The sequence below is a fragment of the Haliotis rubra genome, unplaced genomic scaffold (genome assembly GCF_003918875.1).
Source record: "Haliotis rubra isolate DU_JTF1 unplaced genomic scaffold, ASM391887v1 Scf157, whole genome shotgun sequence".
Lineage (NCBI taxonomy): Eukaryota > Metazoa > Mollusca > Gastropoda > Lepetellida > Haliotidae > Haliotis > Haliotis rubra.
This window is the reverse complement of record NW_025765525.1, coordinates 132,286-155,383: the sequence shown is the minus strand read 5'-3', so window position 1 is coordinate 155,383 and position 23,098 is coordinate 132,286. Positions and strand designations below refer to the sequence as shown.

At 42.3% G+C, this 23,098-nt stretch overlaps 1 protein-coding gene across 1 annotated transcript; it reads right to left on the bottom strand.

The window, feature by feature from the left end:
* Positions 1-754: 754 nt before the first annotated feature.
* Positions 755-22,429, bottom strand: LOC124271044. Its single transcript, XM_046706100.1, has 4 exons — positions 22,333-22,429; positions 5,991-6,085; positions 4,046-4,348; positions 755-3,318 (listed from the first exon to the last, which is right to left on the bottom strand). Exons 2-4 carry the CDS (start codon positions 6,057-6,059, stop codon positions 1,633-1,635), a joined length of 2,058 nt encoding a protein of 685 aa, XP_046562056.1. The 5' UTR covers positions 6,060-6,085; positions 22,333-22,429; the 3' UTR covers positions 755-1,632.
* Between the last annotated feature and the right edge of the window lie 669 nt (positions 22,430-23,098).

Below are 23,098 nucleotides of genomic sequence, written 5' to 3'. Positions count from 1 at the left end.
AAATGCATAGGTTGATACTCATGACGTCACTCACAAACAACCAGCAAGACATGCACACGATCACTGGGATCAGAATGCATCCGAGTTTCATTCTCAGCTCCTGGGGACCCCAAGCCAACCCAGGCTCCACAAGGGACAGTCCTTCGGTCAAACTACCTTCTCACCCTACCGGGTACCACTGAACTGTGGGTGAACAGAGTGAGCATGTTTTTACATAGCGTTAACAGTATTCCAGCAATTCCCGGCGAGGGACACCGGAAATGGGCTTCACACATTGTACCCATGTGGAGAATCGAACTCGTTGTCTTCCGCGTAACGAGCGGAAGCTTTAACCAGTAGGTTAAAAGATGAAAAGAAGTCACTTGCCAAAGATGACATCACATATAACATGTGTTTCAGTGTGAAGCAGCGCCGTGGCCCGAGACAATCTGAGACGTTCGACAAGATTACTCAACCCTCTCTCCACGATCAATGGGCGGTTGGGTAGCTTTGTGGTTAAAGCGTTCGCCTGTCACGCCGAAGACCCGGGTTCGATTCCCCCACATGGGTACAATGTGTGGATCCCCTTTTTGGTGTTATATTGCTGGAATATTGCTAAAAGCGACGTAAAACCATATTCACTCACTCACTCCACGATCAATGATGCTTTACGTCACCCGGTAATTGACGCTGACCACAGAATGACCCGTCATTAAAACTCCTGAAAACAATCCCCTTGATCTAATGGGCATCCAACGCGTTTTTAAAACGAAAGTATTTTGAAAGAAAGAAGTTTATTCAAACAAAATTCCAGATTTCCAAACATTCATCGGAACAAATAATAATATGTCAGCATCTAACAGAAAAGATGAATCATCCATAAAATCATCTCGAGTACAAAATTACAACAAAGTGACAAGCATTTCCTCAAGTTCTTGAAACAAAGAAACAATTCCAATTAATGATCTAAATAGGAGCAGTGGTAACACATGAGATATTAACGCTGAACATCCCATATCGATACCATACAATAAATACAAACGAGTATGTGCCTCAATATGAAAATCACATCAAAATATTATCCTTGATGTTACAACGGATTTAGGCTACTTAACAGCAACGTTACAGCCATCATAAAACAACGGTGTTCTCCGGCAATAATGAAGTAAATAGTGGATTCTAGGTCAGGCAAGCCAGTTTTTTTATGTCCAGCCATCCATATAACACCTGATCCATGCGTGTCCCAGTCAATCATCCTTCGTTGAGGTTCACCTGCATGCTGTAGGTGATTGGGACATTCGCAATCAGAATCATCAGCAGGTAATGAATATCTTAGGGTCTACATTTGCACCCAGGCGATTTTGGTTCACTGTTTAAATATTTAAATACAACATATCATGAAACATGAAAATAGTTCATTTTATCTCGGAAACGATGTACTAGCAAAGTGACGGAAAGCTAAATCACTGGAGTAACAAATCGAGACCATATATTGTACAATTTGATGCAGCAGAATTACTGTGCATTTTGAAATATTGATTTAATGAGTTGGCACTCTGTAAATGTAAGATGGAACTCGTAAATGGACCGGTGGTCGTTTATCCAAAAACGAAGTATTGACAAATATACAAGTAATGGTTTCAAGGGAGGCGATCACGCCCATTCTTCCTCGTTCAGCACCGTGCGTTCAGCCTTGAAAGTCTCAGCTTCTTTAATCGCTTCTTTCTTCTGCTGTTCTATCTCAGGATCTTCTGCCGGAGGCGGAGGTAAGACGGCTTTCATCTCCCTTTCAATCCTCTCTATCCTCCTCTGCACCTTTGTGTCAAACTCCAGCTGCTTCTGGGCAACAATCTCCCCAATAGACACTGTGGCGTCCTGTGCCTGTCTTTTCAACTGGGACATCTTTCGTGAGACGGCACCTTTGTCGTTCTCTGCACCCAACGCAAGTAGCTCCCCAAGGCTGGCCACTTGATCCATCAAATGCTTCTCGGACACTTCAACATACATCCCTGCCAGGTTGTTCACCATGTACGACAGCTTGTTGGCTTCAGATGCTTGTACATAGATCGTGTCCCTCATCATATCGGACATCGTGTACGTTAGACGAAACTCTGCACCTCGCTCAGCGCCCTGGATGAAATTCTTTACATTTTCATCCATACAGCATTTGATGATGTTTGAAATTGTTGTGAAAAATCTCACCAGCTTTCCCCACTGTGTTCGAACCTGTCCGAGAGCTTTGATACCCCTCTGCAACAACTGTTTTATTTCATCAAAGTTGACCTTGTCAAGGTTTAAATGTGCAAGTTCTTCAATGACTGATGTCACATGGGCATTGGTTTCCTGCAATGATTTGCTTTTGTTCTTGAAGTCTTCCCTGATTGACTGAAGCGAAGCAGCATTTTGTTCCACCTTGAATCTACATTGCTCACTATATCTTGCTGAAGCTGAACTGGAACCATCCTGTTCTTTTGTAGACATCATGGGTGTTGGTGTTTGCACAGGTTGCTGAAATGCATGTGCACAGAATGTCTCCAGTGCTTTCATTCTACCTTCAAGCCGAACTGCTATCATCTTTGCTTCATTTTCCAGTGCCTGTTCCTTGGCAAGCTGCTTGCCAGCGGTCTTCATCATCTTGAGGAGTTGACATCCGTCAGTTTCAATGTCGTTTACTTTCTGCTTACAGACTCCCGAGTAGGATTTCAAAGCCTTCACAATATCTTGAAAGGTTGACTCGACCGTCATGAGATGATCCAATTCCGTTCCTTGCATAATCTGATCAAAATCTGTTACGAGAGTCTTTACACAATGCGATAGTCCTGGAAGTTCCATCAGCAGTGTAGCTTCCTTGTCTTCTTCTTTCTGCCCATTCTTTCCCTTGGAGGATTCCTTGTTTGCAGAATTCCTTGTAACAGCATTGGTGACTGATTGGCAGACACCAAGAGTGCATTTGGCCAGCCCTTCGACGAAGTCCATACTGATCATACTCCAACCAGATGGCATAGAGTCCATAGCTTTTTGATATGATTCTTGGGTCTTTTTAAACTGGTCACGTAATTCATTGTACTCCTCTTCAGCGAGCTTCTTTCTTTCTTCTAATGACTGCAGTCTTATTGTCTTCACCTCATGATCCTTTTCCGCTTTGAGGAGTTTCTCAGAATACTGACCTTCAGCAAATGTGCATGCTTTCTGGAGTTCTCCTATCAAATCCATTACAGTACAAAATCGTGTCTCCACTGCTTCAGCTCGTACAACGCAAGTGTCAGTAATTCGTTTAATGTTAGCCAAGTAATCGGGGACGAGTTTGCGCACTTCCATTTCTGATCCATTGACAATGTACTGAAAAAAGTGAAACATAGCCATACAAGACCGATATAACTTGAACAGTGAACATGTAAGGGAAGGAGAAAGGTCTTCTAAAGTGAAGAAGTCTGGGAGAGAGTCAGAGTGTTGGGATGAGTCATTGTTTTGAGGAGTTTGTGAGCAGTGAGTGAATTTAGGTTTACGGTTTCAGCATATATTTCAGCAATATCACAGCGGTGGACACCAGAAATGGGCTTCACATATTTTACCCATGTGGGGAATCGAACCAAGGTCTACGATTCCTTAAAGGAGTGTCAATGTCTTGGAGGATTGTATGAAGGAAAGAGCGTCACTGTCCGTCTATAGTCTTTCAGAGGCCGTGGAGGTTTTGATTGACTGACTGATTGATTGTTGTTTAACGCCACAAGCAGCAGTATTCCAGCTATATGGCGGCGGTCTGTAAATAATCGAGTCTGAACCAGACAATCCAGTGATCAAACAACATGAGCATCGCACTACGCAATTGGGATACAATGGCATGTGTCAACCAAGTCAGCGAGTCTGACCACCCGATCCCATTAGTCACTTGTAACGACAAGCATGGGCTGCTGAAGACCAATTCTAACCCGGAACTTCACAGTTGCGTGGGGGTGTCCGAATGAGGTCCATGGGACTCTTAAAAGAAAGTCCTTTCAAGAAATCAAAATCTCCAGGAGATTTAGAAGTTTAGAAGTCACCCGATTTGGTATTTCAAAATACTTACCTTGACAGCGTTCTTGACGTGCTGGGGAATCTGCAGTGTCAGCAGTCGTATCTGATCCATGTTTTTGTTGGCCAGGTTGAAGGCATTCCATCCGTCATCAGCAACTTGCAGAATGCTGGTCCGCAGAGATTCTGGGTACTCGGTGTGTTCGAATCGATCTCTTGTCATATGTTCCGACAAAAGAGACACGTCCTTGTCCAGCGTGACGAGAACCAGTTGTCCCAGGAGACATACGGAGAGAGGTGCTGGGCACAGCATCTCCTGCCAGTTCATGTGAGGTCCGAGGACTAACATCATGTCCTCCTGAAATCAACAACAGGTGCAAGTGGCATCAGACTTGTTTCCTTATGATTAAGAATTATCCCTTGGGAATTGTCCCAAATGACGCTGGTCGAAATCCTCTACTCGGTTGCTCGGTGAACACGGTTGATTTTTTAAAACCGCTAATTTCTCATTTATAATAGATTTCATTTATAATAGGAAAGACGTTCTACCTGACAGTAGAAAAACAGTTAAAACGGTAATTTAGTTAGCCAATAATGGGCAATCAATCAATGTATTGCCGGTTAATCCTTTGAAAGAAGGACGTTGTTTTTACGCAGACACGACAGAGTGTATTCAGTATGGATAGGAAAATCTACATACATAAACACTACCTTCTGACAAATCCGCTGTGTAAGATAAAAGTAATTAATCAATCAGCGTGTTATCGGTTAATCCTTTGATCGATGTTTATAATGTTAAATATATTTACTCCATACACAAGAAATGCCAAATGGGAACCTTTGTCGGGTAATCTAAGTGTGTTACCACTAATTAACTGACCATCAAGTGAATGATGACAAATAACATGTGTAGGTTTATACCACCTAACGCGGGTTACAACAAGGGAGTATTAATTGCTGTATTGCATGTGAAAACTTATGGGCCGACACTGTTTTGAGAATACAAACAGATTTTTACATGGCATGATTAAATATCGAGGTAAAAACACAGAAATGGGATCAATTTGGATCAGTCATTATACAAATAAGGCCTAACGACACCAAGCGATTTTGACAGAATCGTCTATGAAAACAAGTTGTTATTGGGAAGCTAGGCAAAGCAGGAGACAAAAGTATATGACAGTAGATTGTGAGAACATATAGCTTTCATTTTCCACAACAGATGTTACGATTTCAGGTTTATACAAACCTGTAAACAAGATAATTTACCCCCTGAAATGTAGATGAATTCTGCACCGGCCCTCATATCTATTCCTCATATGACGTGACAGGGACGCCCCGCTCTGATTGGTTGAAATTTCGTTCGCGGGTGAGAATTGTGCACTGTTGTCAAAAAGGTCGATTTAAGTTAATTAAAGACCGAAGAGAGTTGTTTTAATGACGGGGTTTCATTTATAGCGATGCCAGTTAGTGATTTATGTATTTGTACCCCCCTAGAGTATATGTGATCTTTAAAGACCCTTTGAACTGGAATTTTTTTAAATAATATTTTAGTCTTGGGATAGTAGGAAAATATACCTTATTAAAACATGTTGCACTCATATTAATAAGAACATTCAATTTGGTAGACGGGAGGTATCCCAGCCATTTAACAAGAAGTAAACATTACCAGAAAAGGAGTTACCTTACAAAGACCCGTTGCACTTCATATTAAGAAAACTGGTAGACGGGAAGGTACACCTCGTCATTCAGAATATGTAAAAATTGTAACAGGACTATGGAAGATGATTTTAATTTTTCGTGCACGTCCTGCACGTGCTGATATACGCTAGGAAATATTCAAAGATACACAGCCGCATGTTAACAGGGACTGCCTAATACAAACTTTGAAACCTTGAAATACAAATGTTTTGTTAAACATAAGCAAATACATATAGTATGCAATGACTGTGATCTTCTGATTCTTGTATAAAACATAAAAACAAACAAAATTCCTTTACCTTAATGTCCTGTGGACTCATCAGGTCCTTCTCGGCCTTGGCAATCGTCTTCTTGCTCACCTCCGCCATGATGCAGCAATCACGTAACTGTAAATCTTTAATTAGAATCAGAACAATTTTTGAAAAAGAAACCCAAACAACCCACAAACATGTACTAAATCAAAACCAAAGAAAGGCTTGTACAGTGAATTTGGCAGGGCTTCACAGGCTCGAAAACACATCATCTGACCTTGAATACATACATTCGACTGATTTGAGATGTATAGATAGCTGTAATGTATGTTTAGTTTTGTGAGCGCATGAACGTGAACTTCGTGTGACCACTGCCTAATATTGCAGAAATGATTGGAGGATATGGCAACGAGGCTATTACACAACCTTGGGCTGCCATTTGTGTAAACGGAAAGCCAATTGGTCTGAATATACGCTTAGTTTGGTCTCACTGTAACCAAACCGTGGTTTGATTCGTTGGATAAAAATAGCGACTTCAATAAGGTACATTTTGTACTTAATGTCAGCCCCAACATTTAGCGGAAGCTTGCAAGCTATGTCTTTGCTTTAAAAAGGAGTATATACTTTTTAAAAAGAAATATATATATTTGCTCCCGAAATACTGGAAAATATATTTTCACCTCATATTCACCAGCAGACTGGTGGTCGTGTTATATGATCAGTAACATTTGTTTGTTCGGCTCGCACTCTCTGAAACTGGTCATTTATCATACGAAAATCCCTCCTGTCCCCCTTTCCACTAAAGCTTGGATGTTCATTTTATATAAGTTATATTTGCGTCTTCATATTTTACTTGACTTGGCTGTTCCAACAATTCTTCACATATGTCTGCGACAACCAAGTTCAAACCTCGCCTTGTGGAATATATTGCTGTATTCACGTCCATGTTTCCTTGATGTTGATCTTTGAAAAACAACTTTCACTTTTATGACGCTTGAGTGAGTGAGTGAGTGAGTGTGATTTTACACCGCTTTTAGCTATATTCCCGAAATATCACGGCGGGGTACACCAAAACCGGCCTTCACGCATTGTACCCATGTTTTGAATCGAAACCGTGTCTTTGGCGAGACGGTGAGGAAATCAAGAGCTGTATATGTCAAGATGCAGAAACGTCTACACAAGCTATGCAGTGACGTGGCAGCAGGAAGAAAATCAATCCTTGAGTTCTTACATGGCGTGGCGGTGAACATTAGAATGAATAAGACTCAATACACATTCCAGACCTATGCTGTATACGAGAATGAACACATCAATATTAACCTCTGTAATGTAAACATGATCTGTCTGTTTTACATGTGTTGTATCAATATGTCAATGAACGCTATGAAAAACTATGAAATACTTTTGTTTTGTCAAAAATCTCCTTTTTCAAAATAGGACTTTTTTCCGGAGGACTTTTTTTCTCGATAAATTAAAACTTTTTTCCTGTACATTTTTTCCGAGGACTTTTTTCCGCACATCGGCTACCCACCGTCCCTTATGAAGCCTGAATCGTGCGTTTAAAGAAGACACTTTAATATTTTATCATATAGTATCTAAGCATTAGTCGGGTTAATGGCAGTGTCATATACGTGTTCGAGTGATCTACAAAATCAGGGATGAGATAGAAAAAAGATAAAATACTAAAGTGAAAATCTGTATATAATGCAATCATGCATCACATGCTGTTTGGACGACAAAGCATACTTAACATCCTGAAGAGAAATCAACACTTTCATCTTCAAGAAGGTAAATCGAGACATGGCATTGAAATAGTCACATAACTACCAATTTAATTGCTTCCTCTGCTTAAATCATATCACCGTTACCTACAGGATGTGCTCGTGCCAGTCAAGGTGATGTTGAACTCACTCACTCTTGCACAACCATAAATAACGTATCAGTATCATAGACATCTTAAGACCCATGTTAGAAGTCGATATTGAAAAAAGGATTGCATACAATTTTGGAACTTAAGTAAAAGAATGGAACGAATAGTTAAAAGTCAAGAGGTTTAATAACTTCAGTACTTTCTGGATATATGGATTTAGTGATATGGTGACAGTCATCTTGGTGAAATGTCATTTTCGCCAACAACCTCTCGCAGAGGAAACTTATTCAGTCAGGAAACGGTAATATAGGTCCTCTATAAACACGCTGAGCATTATTGCACATAAACTCCTCAAAACTGTCAAACAAACTTTTAAGAGGAATCCCAATCTCTGCTATATCATGCATGATGGATGTGGCATCTCTCAGTACTTCTGCTCGTCCTGAGATTTTCCCTAGACGAGTCATCGCCTTCCTCAACGCTGTAAGGGTTCTGTTTTGTTCGTTTATGTCATTCCTGCATGTTGAAATATTCTTGCGAATTTTCCTCATTTCTTCTTCCATTTTGGTCTTTTCCTTTTCACGTCTGGTGATATCGCCTTGCTACGTTCTGATGTAATCTGACTTAGGGTGTTTTCAGCACTGTTTTCGGCTTCAGGCAGGAAACGGTAATATAGGTCCTCTATAAACACGCTGAACATTACACGCGGTCTGTTAGTCAGTTGCCAAACATACACTGACATGACCTCCATTAATCTATCCTTTTCAGAGAAAACCTGCTGAACATTCATAAGCTATTACTTTAACAACTTGAGTTTCTATTCTAGGCAACAATTACAGAGACATAAAGTGTGGAAAAGTGTCAAGGTGTCATTTCTGTTTTCAACACCATCCACCGTCGTCATCATCACAAATGGCTTGAAATACAGGACGAGAAAGGACTTTCTTCCATAGATCGGGTTGGGTAATAAACTCCTCAAAGCTGTCAAACAAACTTTTAAGAGGAATCCCAATCTCTGCTATATCATGCATGATGGATGTGGCATCTTTCAGTACTTCTGCTCGTCCTGAGACTTTCCCCAGACGAGTCATCACCTTCCTCAATGCTGTCAGGGTTCTGTTTTGTTCGTTTATGTCATTCCTGCATGTTGAAATATTCTTTCGAGTCTCCCTCATTTCTTCTTCCATTTTGGTCTTTTCCTTTTTACGTCTCGAGATATCGCCTTGAGTATTGTTACGTTCTGATGTCATCTGACTTAGGGTGTTTTCAGCACTGGATAAATCCGACTTGGTGGAGTCAAGCGAATGTTCTGCATTATCAACGCCTTTTTTGAGTGCTGTTTCTGAAACTAGCAACAGCGATGCTCCGACAAAAGGTATCCATATCGTTGCCCATCCTGCTATCTCAACCCCTTCTTTAGTCGCAATAGCATCTTCTAATTTAGATCGAGCCTTTTTTACACGTTCCTCAGCATTGTTTACATCTGCTTTGGCGCATGCAACCTTCTCTCTTTGCTCTTCGAGTCTCTTTGACAAAGATGCCAGTGAATCAGTCAAGCCTGCCAGTGATCGAATTATTTCTTGGTGTCTTGTCTCCATGTTTGAAAGTCCCGCTTCCTCTGCCCTGCACTTTCTGGTTTGACGACGGATATGGTCTTCTAACTTACCCTCAGCCTTTGAAAAAGCTGCATATGCATTTTTCGCATATTGTTTAATATTGTGATCTCCAGCATATAGTGCAGTCATTAGCTTGTCAATTAACTTGAGACCAGTCTGGAACTGGGATACAACCAAACTTGGCAAATGTCGCTCAGATCCTCCAAATGCCACCATCGCCATCTCCTGCAAAGGAGGAGCTGAATGAATTTTCAGTTGTGATTTACAAATTGTTCTCAAATAACTCGAACAAATACAACTCTTGTGAGTGCCTGATGAATATCAATGATGCTGTTGGTCCACTGTGCCCAGGACATAATTGTAATACGTGTCAGGTCGTTACTCTATGGAGCTGGTTGGTGTTCGCCTCATTCCCCATGTTGAAGGCTGTTATTTATGCTCACCGGTGTGACATGACCGTAATGTTATAATAAAGAGCCCAAATATGTTTTCAAGTACATCCAGTAAATTATTTGAAAACCCTGACGACATTTGACCACTTTCTAAATGGCTCTGTGTAATCATACCCTGACGACAATTATTATTTCCGAGCAGTTTAGGGACAAATTCAGGTTTGTTTTAAATCCCATCCCTACCCTCCTGAGAATATCGCTTCGTTACTGCAATTTAAAGCAGACTTCGGATTCATCGTAACACTGATATCTCATTAAACCTTCAGACTATATAAAGATAGTTTGAGCGGCTATTGGCTGCATCGTCGATGTGCAGAGAGTGATCCGCCACAGATGCTTCGTTTTCGGAAGTGACGTCATCATCTTTATCTCTCTGTCCTCTCGCTTATGAGTGTAATTTGGACGGGGTAGTAGAGCTGCATCATTTGAAACGAAACTGTGGTTGTTTTTGCCCCGGGGACTTTGCCACAATGGAATGAGATGAGTTTCTGTGGTAATCACGTTGCTTGCGAGGGGAGCAAAGAATAATCTTCACAATCATGTATATATCGACAGTCTTTGGTTATCTTATGGTTGGTATTTTCAAATTTGACGCATCAGTGACATAACATGTTGTCCGATGAAATTCCTGAATATGATCTAGGTGTTTTCAGAGATATGTCATTACAGCTGTATCATTGCCTTGCCTCAGCATGTGTTTGATGGGTGCCGCTCACTTCTTTCGCATAAATCTATACTGGACAAAATAAGTTAGGGATATTGGTATTTTTATGATTGATATTTAATCAGTGTATCAATGAATAAATAGTTCATTATTCATAATTTCAGAATGTACATATATCCCTAACTAGTTTTGTCCAGAATAGTATGATCTTCAGTAACCCATGCTTGTCGTAAGAGGAGACTATTGGAAGATCGGGTGGTCAGGCTCGCTGACTTGGTTGACGCATGTCATCGGTTCCCAATTGCGCAGGTCGATGCTCATGTTGTTGATCACTGGTTTATCTGGTCCAGACTCGATTATTTACAGACCCCGCCGCCATAGAGCTGGCATATTGCTGAGAGCGGTGTGAAACTAAACTCACCCACTCACTGTACAATAGTCACTGGGTACTTCGACCAACCCCACACATTTCACATCTCTTATACACGAGCAGCACGTATAGGCAGTCGCTGGGGTGAGCGACTTACATGCAATTTTCTCAAATTTCAAAAACCTATAACAGCATATAACATAACTTCCCGCCCTTGACGTGCCACAAGATACTTTTTCAGACAGATTATAAGTCATAGGATTTTTAAACAGAGGGGCAGCAGTAACTGACAACGAATAATACAACTGTTTACATTGACCTGATGATGAATGTAACTATAGTAGACATGCAACTACATATGATATGGCTGGTTCAGGTGCACGCATGTATCAGTCTTTTGTTTCAAACATGGAACTTCACCTCTGACTTTTTGTGCAAATACTTTACAAAGAAGAGCTCAACTGAAATATACATCAAATGGCAGGTTAAAAAAGGGCCAGTTTGTTATATTTATGACTAAATGTACATTTCTGAATACGGTTTGATAATCGCAAATAGAAATTTGCCTAAAAATTCAAAAAAATAATATTTATTTTCAGCTGTAGTAAGTTCCAAAGCAGACAAAGAATAAAATTTAAAATAAAATCTCAAACTGAATAATGCGTGGAGCTGCCTATCGTAAGTTAGTGTAAGCTGTGTCTACCAGTTGTATAAACTTCCATGTAACCTTGATGCCCAATCCCAGGTGAAATGTTAAAATGAATACACAGAACAAAATATGACTGACCCCAGCAACGTCAGACTAAAACATTCCCAGCGAAGTGAAATGTAAGGCAATGTTTACGACTTAAGTTGATTAGTTATCATGTTAGATGGATCGTTTCGAAACGCGTGGCTGTATATAATTACATTAGTTTACAAATCTGTAGTCTCTTAATACACATCAAAATGGGTATAAACATGAAATAAAACCAAATAAATCATCAGACTGTGTGAGAATTAATTACACTTCATGTCGGAAAGCGCATGTAAAATCTCCAAATCCACCAAACAGGATCGTTAGAGTAAACACACGATGGGAAGCAGGAACCGTCATATGCGAATTTGAATATTTCAATGTGCGTGGTGCTCTCTTTATTAAAATTTCAAATTAGGCAACACAACTTTGTTAGCTGTGTCCCTTGTAATGACAAAATGACGATATGATATTCTCACGATGTTTTAAACAATCACATACTACCATAACCGATTTATGTACTAGTGAATATTGATATTTTTTATCTGAGTATGGTTTACCCAGCTTTTAGCAATATTCCAGCAATATCACACCAGAAATATGCTTCTATATTTTTGGTGAAGTACCTCAATCCTTCCACGCATTATGATTTGTGTCTTATTTCCACACATAACATCAACAACATGGGGAAGATAGCAGCGAGTCCGCTTGTTCTTTATGAAAAAGAGCGAATGGAGACGAATGGGCTTCGCTCATTAGCTTGAGGGACATCCCTTAAGTACATGGTCTCTGCTGGGAGTAAAGACTGGTCTGGAAAGACGGAATAATCCTGCGTATTCTGCCAGATTTGTGTGTGTGTATACATTGCATGTACACAGGATGCACACTCTTGCCTCGGGGCATTATGACCAGCAGCTGTGTGAAGATCACTATAAATTTTCACCCTCATTTTCTAGCCTGTAAATGTTTTGGAATATTAAGAAAAGCTGATATATACAAAGTCATTACCCTTCTGGAATATCCTCACGATAGAAATATTATCGTGAGATTTCTATGAATGTTTTGATGAAGCGCTTGATTGGTTAGCGAATTCCCCTGCGCCTCCCGTAAGAACATTTGATAGTTTATGGGCATATCCTAACGTTGATCAACAAAGATGAAATACAGTTTCGTCTCATAATTTATTTGCAAATGAAGTCATTTTTGCGTCCATTGATATATCAGTTACTTTACAAACTGGCTGCAAAATATGTCTAGTTTATTATACCAAAAAGTGTTAGACTGTCCTTACAGATAGTAGCCGGCCTAGTCTCACGTCAAGCTGATATGCAACCGCCGGGAGATCGTCTCACGGCAACTAATGACACAAATGAGTGAGTGAGTTAAAATTTAACGTCACATCGGCAATATTTCAGCCATATCGTGACGAACACAAATGAGACCTAGGTGGCAGTGTTGAACTTCCGGGTTGAAGCCATGGGTCAATTCAATGTAGGTCCGGATGGAGATTCCAAACATGCACTCATACGATCTCCATGAATCTTCTCTCAGTCATTCCCAAATAAAACCTGCTGTCTCTTCTAGGTGACATAGAGACATGAGTCGTGGCAAAATGTCATGGCAAAATGTCATGATGGTATCATTTCTGTTTTCATTCACCAGTCACCGTCGTCATCATCACAAATGGCCTGAAATACAGGACTAGCAAGCACCCTTTTCCACTGATCTGGTTGGATCATGAACTCCTCTAAACTGTCAAACAAACTTTTAAGAGGAATCCCAATCTCTGCTATATCATGCATGAGGACAGTTGCATCTCTCAGTACCTCTGCTCGTCCTGACACTTTCCCCAGACGAGTCATCACCTTCCTCAATGCTGTCAGGGTTCTGTTTTGTTCGTTTATGTCATTCCTGTATGTAGAAATTGTCTCCTGAATCCTCTCCATATCTTCTTCCATTTTGGTCTTTTCATTTTCACGTCTCGTGATATCGCCTTCAGTATTTCTACGTTCTGTTGTCATCTGACTTAGGGTGTTTTCAGCACTGGATAAGTCCGACTTAGTGGAGTCAAGCGAATATTCTGCATTATCAACGTTTCCTGTGAGTGCCGTTTCAGAAACTGCCAACAGCGTTGTTCCGACTAAAGGTATCCATATCGTTGCCCATCCTGCTGTTCTAACCCCGTCTCTAGTCGCTACGGCATCTTCTAATTCAGATCGAGCCTTTCTGACACGCTCCTCGGAATCATGCACTCCTCGTTGAGCGTGTGCAACCTTATTTCTCTGTTCCTGGAGTATTTTTGACAGTGACTCAAGCGAGTCAGTCAAACCTGCCAGAGATTTAAGAATTTCTTGGTGTTTACCCTGCATACCCGATAGCTTCACTTCCTCTTCTCGACACTTTTTGGTCTGACGACAAATATGGTTTTCTAAGTCACTTTCAGCCTTTGAAAATGCAACACAAGCATTTTTTATGTTCGGTATGACATAATATCTAAATTGCAGAGCAGCTATTAGTCTGTCAATGAACTGGAGACCCGTCTGGAATTTGGCCCATTGAAGTGCTGCCATCAATTTGTCAATAAACTCGATACCAGTCTGGAATTGTGACACAACGGAACTTGGCAAATGTCGCTCAGATCCTCCAAATGACACCATCGCCATCTTCTGAAAACGAGGAGCTGAATGAATTCCAGTACCTATTTACAATGTATTCTTTCATAACTCGTGCACATGCCAGACTTGGGAGCTCCAGAAGAAATTCAGAGGAGAAGTTTTCCACATTTCACAGGATCACCTAGTTACAACATGCAGCTGGTTGAAGTTCTGATACCCCAGACACGTGGCTTGTTACTCATGCTATCGACCAATGGTATGGCTGGCCCAGACTTCTCATATGAGGAGTCACAACACCATTTTCCAGACCATCCAGTCTTGTTTTTGAAAACCTTAGAATATTTTTTGTCCAGTATTTTTAGGAACAGATGGAGGTTATTTTCTGTTTGAAATACCAGTACAGCTCTTCCTCCTAAACAGAACAAGGGCTCGGTTTCGTCCTTAATAGGAAATTTGTTGTTACATTGAAGCTCATAGACCGTTGATTATATAGGTTTAGAAGTCATTGCCTGTCTTAGATGAAGAGAGAGTGATGTCTGCATCTCAATCTTTCTTAGCACTATCTTAGCACAGGAATACTCCCGCTTAGAATGTTTGTTTGTTTGTTGTTTAACGCCGCATTCAGCAATATTCCAGCTATATTGCGGCGGTCTGTAAATAATCGAATCTAGACCAAACAATCCAGTGATCAACATTATGAGCATCGATCTACGCAACTTGGTTACGATGACATGTGTCAACCAAGTAATTATTACCAGATGTTCACCTTATATTTCCAATTATATTTCTAAATAGGGTTTGATAATCACAAATGGTATTTGTTTTATTAATATGTAAATAAAATTTATAAAAGCTACATTAAATCCCAAAGCAGAAACTCAAAAATGACTTTAAAATATTTCTCAAACTGAACAATTGTGCTGTCATACCCCAAGTCGAATTTTAAATGAATTCGCTGAAAAATATATAAATGACAAAAAACCGTCTGACTAAAATATTCCCAGAGATGTGAAATATATGCCCAATGTTGATTAGTTACATGCAGGTATATGTCTAATATTATTGTTTAAAACTCGTAGCGATTATTAATTACATTTCCTAAAATTGTTGAAAGCGCACATACAATCTCCATAGCAAGCCCACAAGATCGTCAGGAATACCCTCAGTTGGACCCATGAGAGCCGTTATGTCAACAAACGCACGTGCTTGTATTTGAATCAATCACCGTCAATCGCATGATTCTTATCAAAAACTTCATAATAGGCAGCAAAATCCTGTTAGTTACGTTCTTTGTACTTTCAATATGACGATATATATTTTTCATGATTTTCAAAAAAATGACATAATGCCATAAACGATAGGGGCTCGGGTCTTCTTGGAGGTAACAGAAAGAGGCGAGTGGTGACAAATGCCACCCCTGCTCACATATCCCCAACAATAGACACATATCCTCCCACCCATACATACATACCAACCACACACACACACACACACATACCCTTCCAAGAATAGACACATACCCACCGAACCCATGCACATAAACCCTTCAACCCATACACACATATCCTCCCCACCCATACACACATACCCTTCCCACCCATACACACATATCCCCCAGCAATAGTCACATACCATCCCACGCAAACACACATACCATCCCATCACTACACACATACCCACGTCCCCACCCCCCAGAATAGACACAAACCTAACCCACCCATGCACGTATACTCTCCCACTCATACACACATACACACACACCCACACACATACACACATACCCACCCCACCCATACAGACATACCCTCCCTACAATAGACACATACCCTCCCACCCATACACATAAACCCTCCTACCTATACACAAATATCCATCCCACAGATACAACTACCCTCCCACCCATACACACATACCCTCCCACCGATACATCTACCCTCCCACCCATACACACATACCCTCCCACCTATACGCATTTACCCTGACACCCATACACATATACCCTTCCACCCATACACACATACCTTCCCAGCCATACACACATACCCTCCCACCGATACACCTACCCTCCCACCCATACACTCCTACACTACACACATACCCTTCCACCCATACACACCTACCCTCCCACCCATACACACATACCCACCCACCCATAGACACATACCCTCCCACCCCCAAGAATAGACACAAACCCAACCCACCCATGCACATATACCCTTCCACCCATACACACATATCCATCCCACCCATACACACACACCCTTAAAACAATAGAAACATACCTTTCCACAGATGCACACATACCCTCCCACCTATACACACATACCCTCCCACCTATACCCACATACCTACCCACACATACCCACCCCACAAATACACACATAACCGCCCAACAATAGACACGTACCCTCCCCACACATACCAACCCGTACCAAACGCACATACCCTCCCCACCCATACACATATACGTATCCACACATACCCACCCCACCCATACACACATACCCTCCAAACAATAGATACATACTCTCCCATCCATACACATAAACCCTCCTACCTATACACAAATATCCATTACACCGATACACATACCCTCCCACCCATACACACATACCCTCCCACCAATACGCACTTACCGTCCCAACAATAGACATAAACCCTCCCCACACATACACACATACCTACCCACACATACCCACCCCACACATACACACATACCCTCCCCAACCATACACACATACCTCCCCCAAAACACACATACACACATACACACCCCATCCATACCACATACCCTCCCAACAATACACACATACCCTCCCCACCCATAGGCACATACCTAGCAACACATACCGACCCCACCCATATACACACACCCTTAAAACAATAGGCACATACCTTTCCACAGACGCACACATACCCTCCCTACCATACACACATACCCTCCCACCTATACACAAATACCAATCCCACCCATACACATACCCTCCCACCCATGCACATATACCCTCCTACCTATACACAAATACCAATCCCATCCATACACATACCCTCACACCCATACACATACCCTCCCACCTATACACACATACCCTCCCACCCCCAAGAATAAACACAAACCCAACCCACCAATGCACATATACCGTCCCATCCATACACACATACCCGCCCAACAATAGACACATACCCTCCCACACATACACATATACCCTCCTAACTATACACAAATACCCATCCCACCCATACACACATAACTTCAACAATAGACACATACCCTCCCCACCCATACACAAACACCTACCCACACATACCCACTCCACCCATACGCACATACCCTTCAAACAATAGACACTTACCCTCCCACCCATACACATGTATCCTCCTACCTATACACAACCACCAATCCCACCCATACATATACCCTCCTACCTATACACAAATACCCATCCCACATCCATATATATACCCATCCCCTCTATATACACACATACCCTCCCTAACCATACACACATACTCCCTCCCAACCATACACACATACTCCATCCCACCTATACACACATAGATTAAACCACACACATACCCTCCCCCTACATATGCACATACCCTCCCAACCCAGACACATAATGTACCCACACATACCCACCCCACCCATACACACATACCATCCAAACAATAGACACATACCCTCCAACCCATATAAACATATATCCTCCTACCTATACACAAATACCAATTCCACCCATACATATACCTATACCCATCCATATACACATATACCCTCCTACCTATACATACATACCTCCTGACCCATATGCATATACTCCTCCTAACAATAGACACATACCTCCCACCCATACTTCTACACACATACCCTCCCACCCATACACATATACTCCTCCCCTTTCTACCTATCCATACATACACCTCCCACCATATACGTATATATACTTCCTCCCAACAATAGACACATACCTCCCACCCATACACACATACCCTTTCCACCCATACACACATACCCACCCTACCCATACACACATACCCTCAACACTTATTCACAGATACCCTCCCAACCATACACACATACCCTCCCCACACAAACACACATACCTACCCACACATACCCACCCCACCAATACGCACATACTATCCCAACCATACACACATACCTTCCCCACCCATAGACACATACCTAGCCACACATACCCGCCCCAACCATATACACATACCCTCAAAACAATAAACACATACCCTCCCACCCATACACATATACCCTCCCACCCATGCACATATACACTCCTACCTATACACAAATACCTATCCCACCCATACACATACTCCCCCAACCATACACACATACCGTTCCACCTATACACAAATACCTATCCCACCCATACACATACTCAACCACCCATACACACATACCATCTCACCCATGCACATATACCATCCTACCTATACACAAATACCAATCCCAACCATACGCATTTACCCTCCCAGCCATACACACATAGCCACCCCTTCCATACACACATAACCTTCCAACAATAGACTCATGACCTCCCACCCACATACACACATATCCCATAGCAATAGACAAATACCCTACCACCCATACACACATACCCTCCCAACCATACACACATACCCTCCCCAGCCACACACATACCTACCCACATATACCCACCCCACCCATACACACATACCCCCCGAACAATAGACACATACCTTCCCACCCATACACATATACCCTCTACATATAAACAAATACCAATCCCACCTATACACATACCTCCCACCCACCCATACACACATACCTCCCACCCCTAAGAATAGACACAAACCCAACCCACCCATGCACATATACCCTCCCATCCATACACACATATACCCACCCCACCCATACACACATACCCTCCCAACAATAGACACATACCCTCCCACCCATACACACATACCCTTCCACCTATACACAAATACCTATCCCACCCATACACATACTCAACCACCCATACACACATACCCTCTCACCCATGCACATATACCATCCTAACTATACACAAATACCAATCCCAACCATACGCATTTACCCTCCCAGCCATACACACATAGCCACCCCTTCCATACACACATAACCTTCCAACAATAGACTCATGCCCTCCCACCCATACAAACACACACACCCCACACATACACACATACCCTCCCACACATACACACATACCCTCCCAACCATACACACATACCCTCCCAAGCCACACACAAATACCTACCCACACATACCCACCCCACCCATACACTCATACCCCCCGAACAATAGACACATACCTTCCCACCCATACACATATACCCTCTTACATATAAACAAATACCAATCCCACCCATACACATACCTCTCCCACCCATACACACATACCCTCCCACCCTAAGAATAGACAAAACCCCAACCCATACCCATGCACATATATACCTCCTCTTATCCATACACATATACCCACCCCACCCATACACACACATACCCTCCCAACAATAGACTCATACCTTCCTGACTGATAACCTCCAACCTATACAGAAATACATCTCCCACCCATACACACATAACCTCCCAACAATAGACACATACCCTCCCACCCATACACACATACCTACCCACACATAACCACCCTACCCATATGCACATACCCTCCCAACAATAGACACATACCCTCCCAACAATAGACACATACACTTCTCACCCATACACACATACCTACCCACACATACCCAACCCGCCCAAACACACATACCTACGCACACATACCCACCCAACCCATACGCTCATACCCCCCGAACAATAGACACATACCTTTCCACCCATACACATATATACCTCCTACATATAAACAAATACAATCGCACCTATACACATACCCACTCCACCCATACCCTCCTACCTATATATAGAAATACATCTCCCTCCCATACACACATATACCTCCCAACAATAAACACATACACTTCTCACCCATACACACATATACCTACCCACACATACCCAACCTGCCTAAACACACATACCTACACATATACCTACTCCACCAATACGCCTATACCATCTTCTGAACAATAGACACATACCTTCCCACCCATACACATATACCCTCCTACATATAAACAAATACCAATCGCACCCATACACATACCCACCCACCCATACACAAATACCTATCCCACTCCATACACATACTCAACCACCCATACAAACATACCCTCTCACCCATGCACATATACCATCCTACCTATACACAAATACCAATCCCAACCATACGCATTTACCCTCCCAGCCATACACACATAGCCACCCCTTCCATACACACATAACCTTCCAACAATAGACTCATGCCCTCCCACCCATACAAACACACACACCCCACACATACACACATACCCTCCCACCCACATACACACATACCCCACAGCAATAGACAAATACCCTCCCATCCATACACATTCTACTACCCTCCTAACCATACACACACATACCCTCCCAAGCCATACACACATACCTACCCACACATACCCACCCAACCCATACACACACATACCCCTGAACAATAGACACATACCTTCCCACCCATACACATATACCCTCTTACCAAATAAACAAATACCAATCCCAACCATACGCATTTACCCTCCCATCCATACACATACCCACCCAACTCCATACACACATACCCCTGAACAATAGACACATACCTTCCCACACTTACACATATACCCTCTTACCAATAAACAAATACCAATCCCAACCATACGCATTTACTCCCTCCCATATACACACATATACCCACCCCACCCATATACACACATACCCTCCCACCCATAAACACATACCTACCCCATACATACCTAACCTGCCCTAAAACACACATACCATACGTACATACATACCCACCCAACCCATACCCATGCTCATATATACCCCCTGAACAATAGACACATACCTTTCCACACCCTCCTACTTCTATAAACAAATACTCTAATCCTAATACCTATACACATACCCACTCCACCCATATACACACATACCTCCCACCCCTAAGAATAGACACAAACCCAACCCACTCCATGCACATATATTCCTCCCATCCATACACACATAACCTCCCAACAATAGACACATGCCCTCCCACCCATACACATATACCCTCCTACTCTACACACAAATACTCACCCCAACCCATATGCACATATACCTCCAAACCGTACACATACTCCACCCACCCATACACACATACCCTCCCACCCCCTAAGAATAAATACAAACCCTACCCACCCATGCAATACATATACCCTCCCATCCATACACACATACCCACCCCACCCATACACACATAACCTCCCAACAATAGACACATACCCTCCCACCCATACACACATACCCACCCTCCCTAACACACATCCCCCCAAAAGAATAGAGACATAAACCCACGCCACCAATGCACATATACTTCCTCCATACATATTCTACCACCCCTGCCACATACACACTCATATACTTCACACACAAGCACTCGCGCACACACTCACATACTTCACCCATACCTCCCACACACACCCATCCCTACAAACACCCCAACACACCCTCACCCCTACATGCATACACCCTTCCCCAAATACAACCCTTCTATCTCCACACACCATGTCCCGAACAAGCACATACACACCCCAACATACATCCCGTCTCCCTACACATTATACACGCATGAATCTCTAAACGACCTCATTTCACATTCAAGCTTCCACACTATACAAGTGAGATAGCAATACATGCTCGGGGATAGTAAACTGTGTCTGAATTGTGTATCATTATTAATCCGATGCAAGGTGTTTCACTGCACTATGAAACAATCATAAAGTCAGACTACAAACACCCACACACTCGTTGATGGATAATTCTCACAGCGTGGGGCTCCATTTTACATCAAACCACCAATTGTCAATTGAAACAGGATATCCGAAGCCTATTGCTGCAACATTGTCTCCCAACACACATATTTGACCCATCTAGTAAAAAATGAGCGTACTTACCGCCTTTCGTGATGAGAGCTGGACGAGAACTGCGACGTGAAGATAACGTTGGGTTTATATACGACCATGCTGTGATTTCTTAGAAAAACCAGTCTCCAGCTCCCGGCTGGTTTTCCCCACACTCGCCAATTCTCGGGAATTACCCAGTCCAAGAAAAAAGCTAATTATAGAGCAAGGTCACAGTCAGCTGCAGTGCTACAACTATCTCCCAGACTCCAAATGTCAGGATAACACTTGAAGCCCACTCAATTCATTGTGAGGCAGCATTTACCGAGAATTCAAAACAGAGCAGCACTGACAGGCCGGTAATAGATGTTTTCACACTGAGAGCAGCAATGCATCGCAGAAAAACCTTCAGGCATCTGTTTTTCTTAGTCTGTTCATCGTCTACAGTTCTTTTAATATTCTACTTTTGTTGATCATAAGTATGATAAATGATTATTCTCGTCACGGTATGGCTGAAATATTGCCGAAGTGACGATAAATATTCACTCACTCACACGTAAATTCTCACGAACACCACCACCAACTCCTCTCCCGCCCAGCAGACACATACAGTGCCTTACGCACCCCCTACATACATCCCTCCCCATATATACTCACACCCTCCCCTATGTATACAAAAGTAGTTTTCACACCTCATGCACACTCTCACCCAAACATACACACACACTCACCCTAACATACACACACTCTCACCCAAACATACACACACTCTCACCCAAACATACACACACCCTCACCCTAACTTGCACAAGTGTCTAAG

Bases quoted from the DNA above. Each gene is read 5' to 3' on its own strand.
- LOC124271044 (XM_046706100.1), bottom strand. From the start codon at position 6,059: ATGGCGGAGGTGAGCAAGAAGACGATTGCCAAGGCCGAGAAGGACCTG. The intron at 4,349-5,990 runs GTAAAGGAATTT...TGTTGATTTCAG, and splicing joins TGAGTCCACAGGACATTAAG to GAGGACATGATGTTAGTCCT. The intron at 3,319-4,045 runs GTAAGTATTTTG...CACTTTTTTCAG, and splicing joins ACGTCAAGAACGCTGTCAAG to TACATTGTCAATGGATCAGA.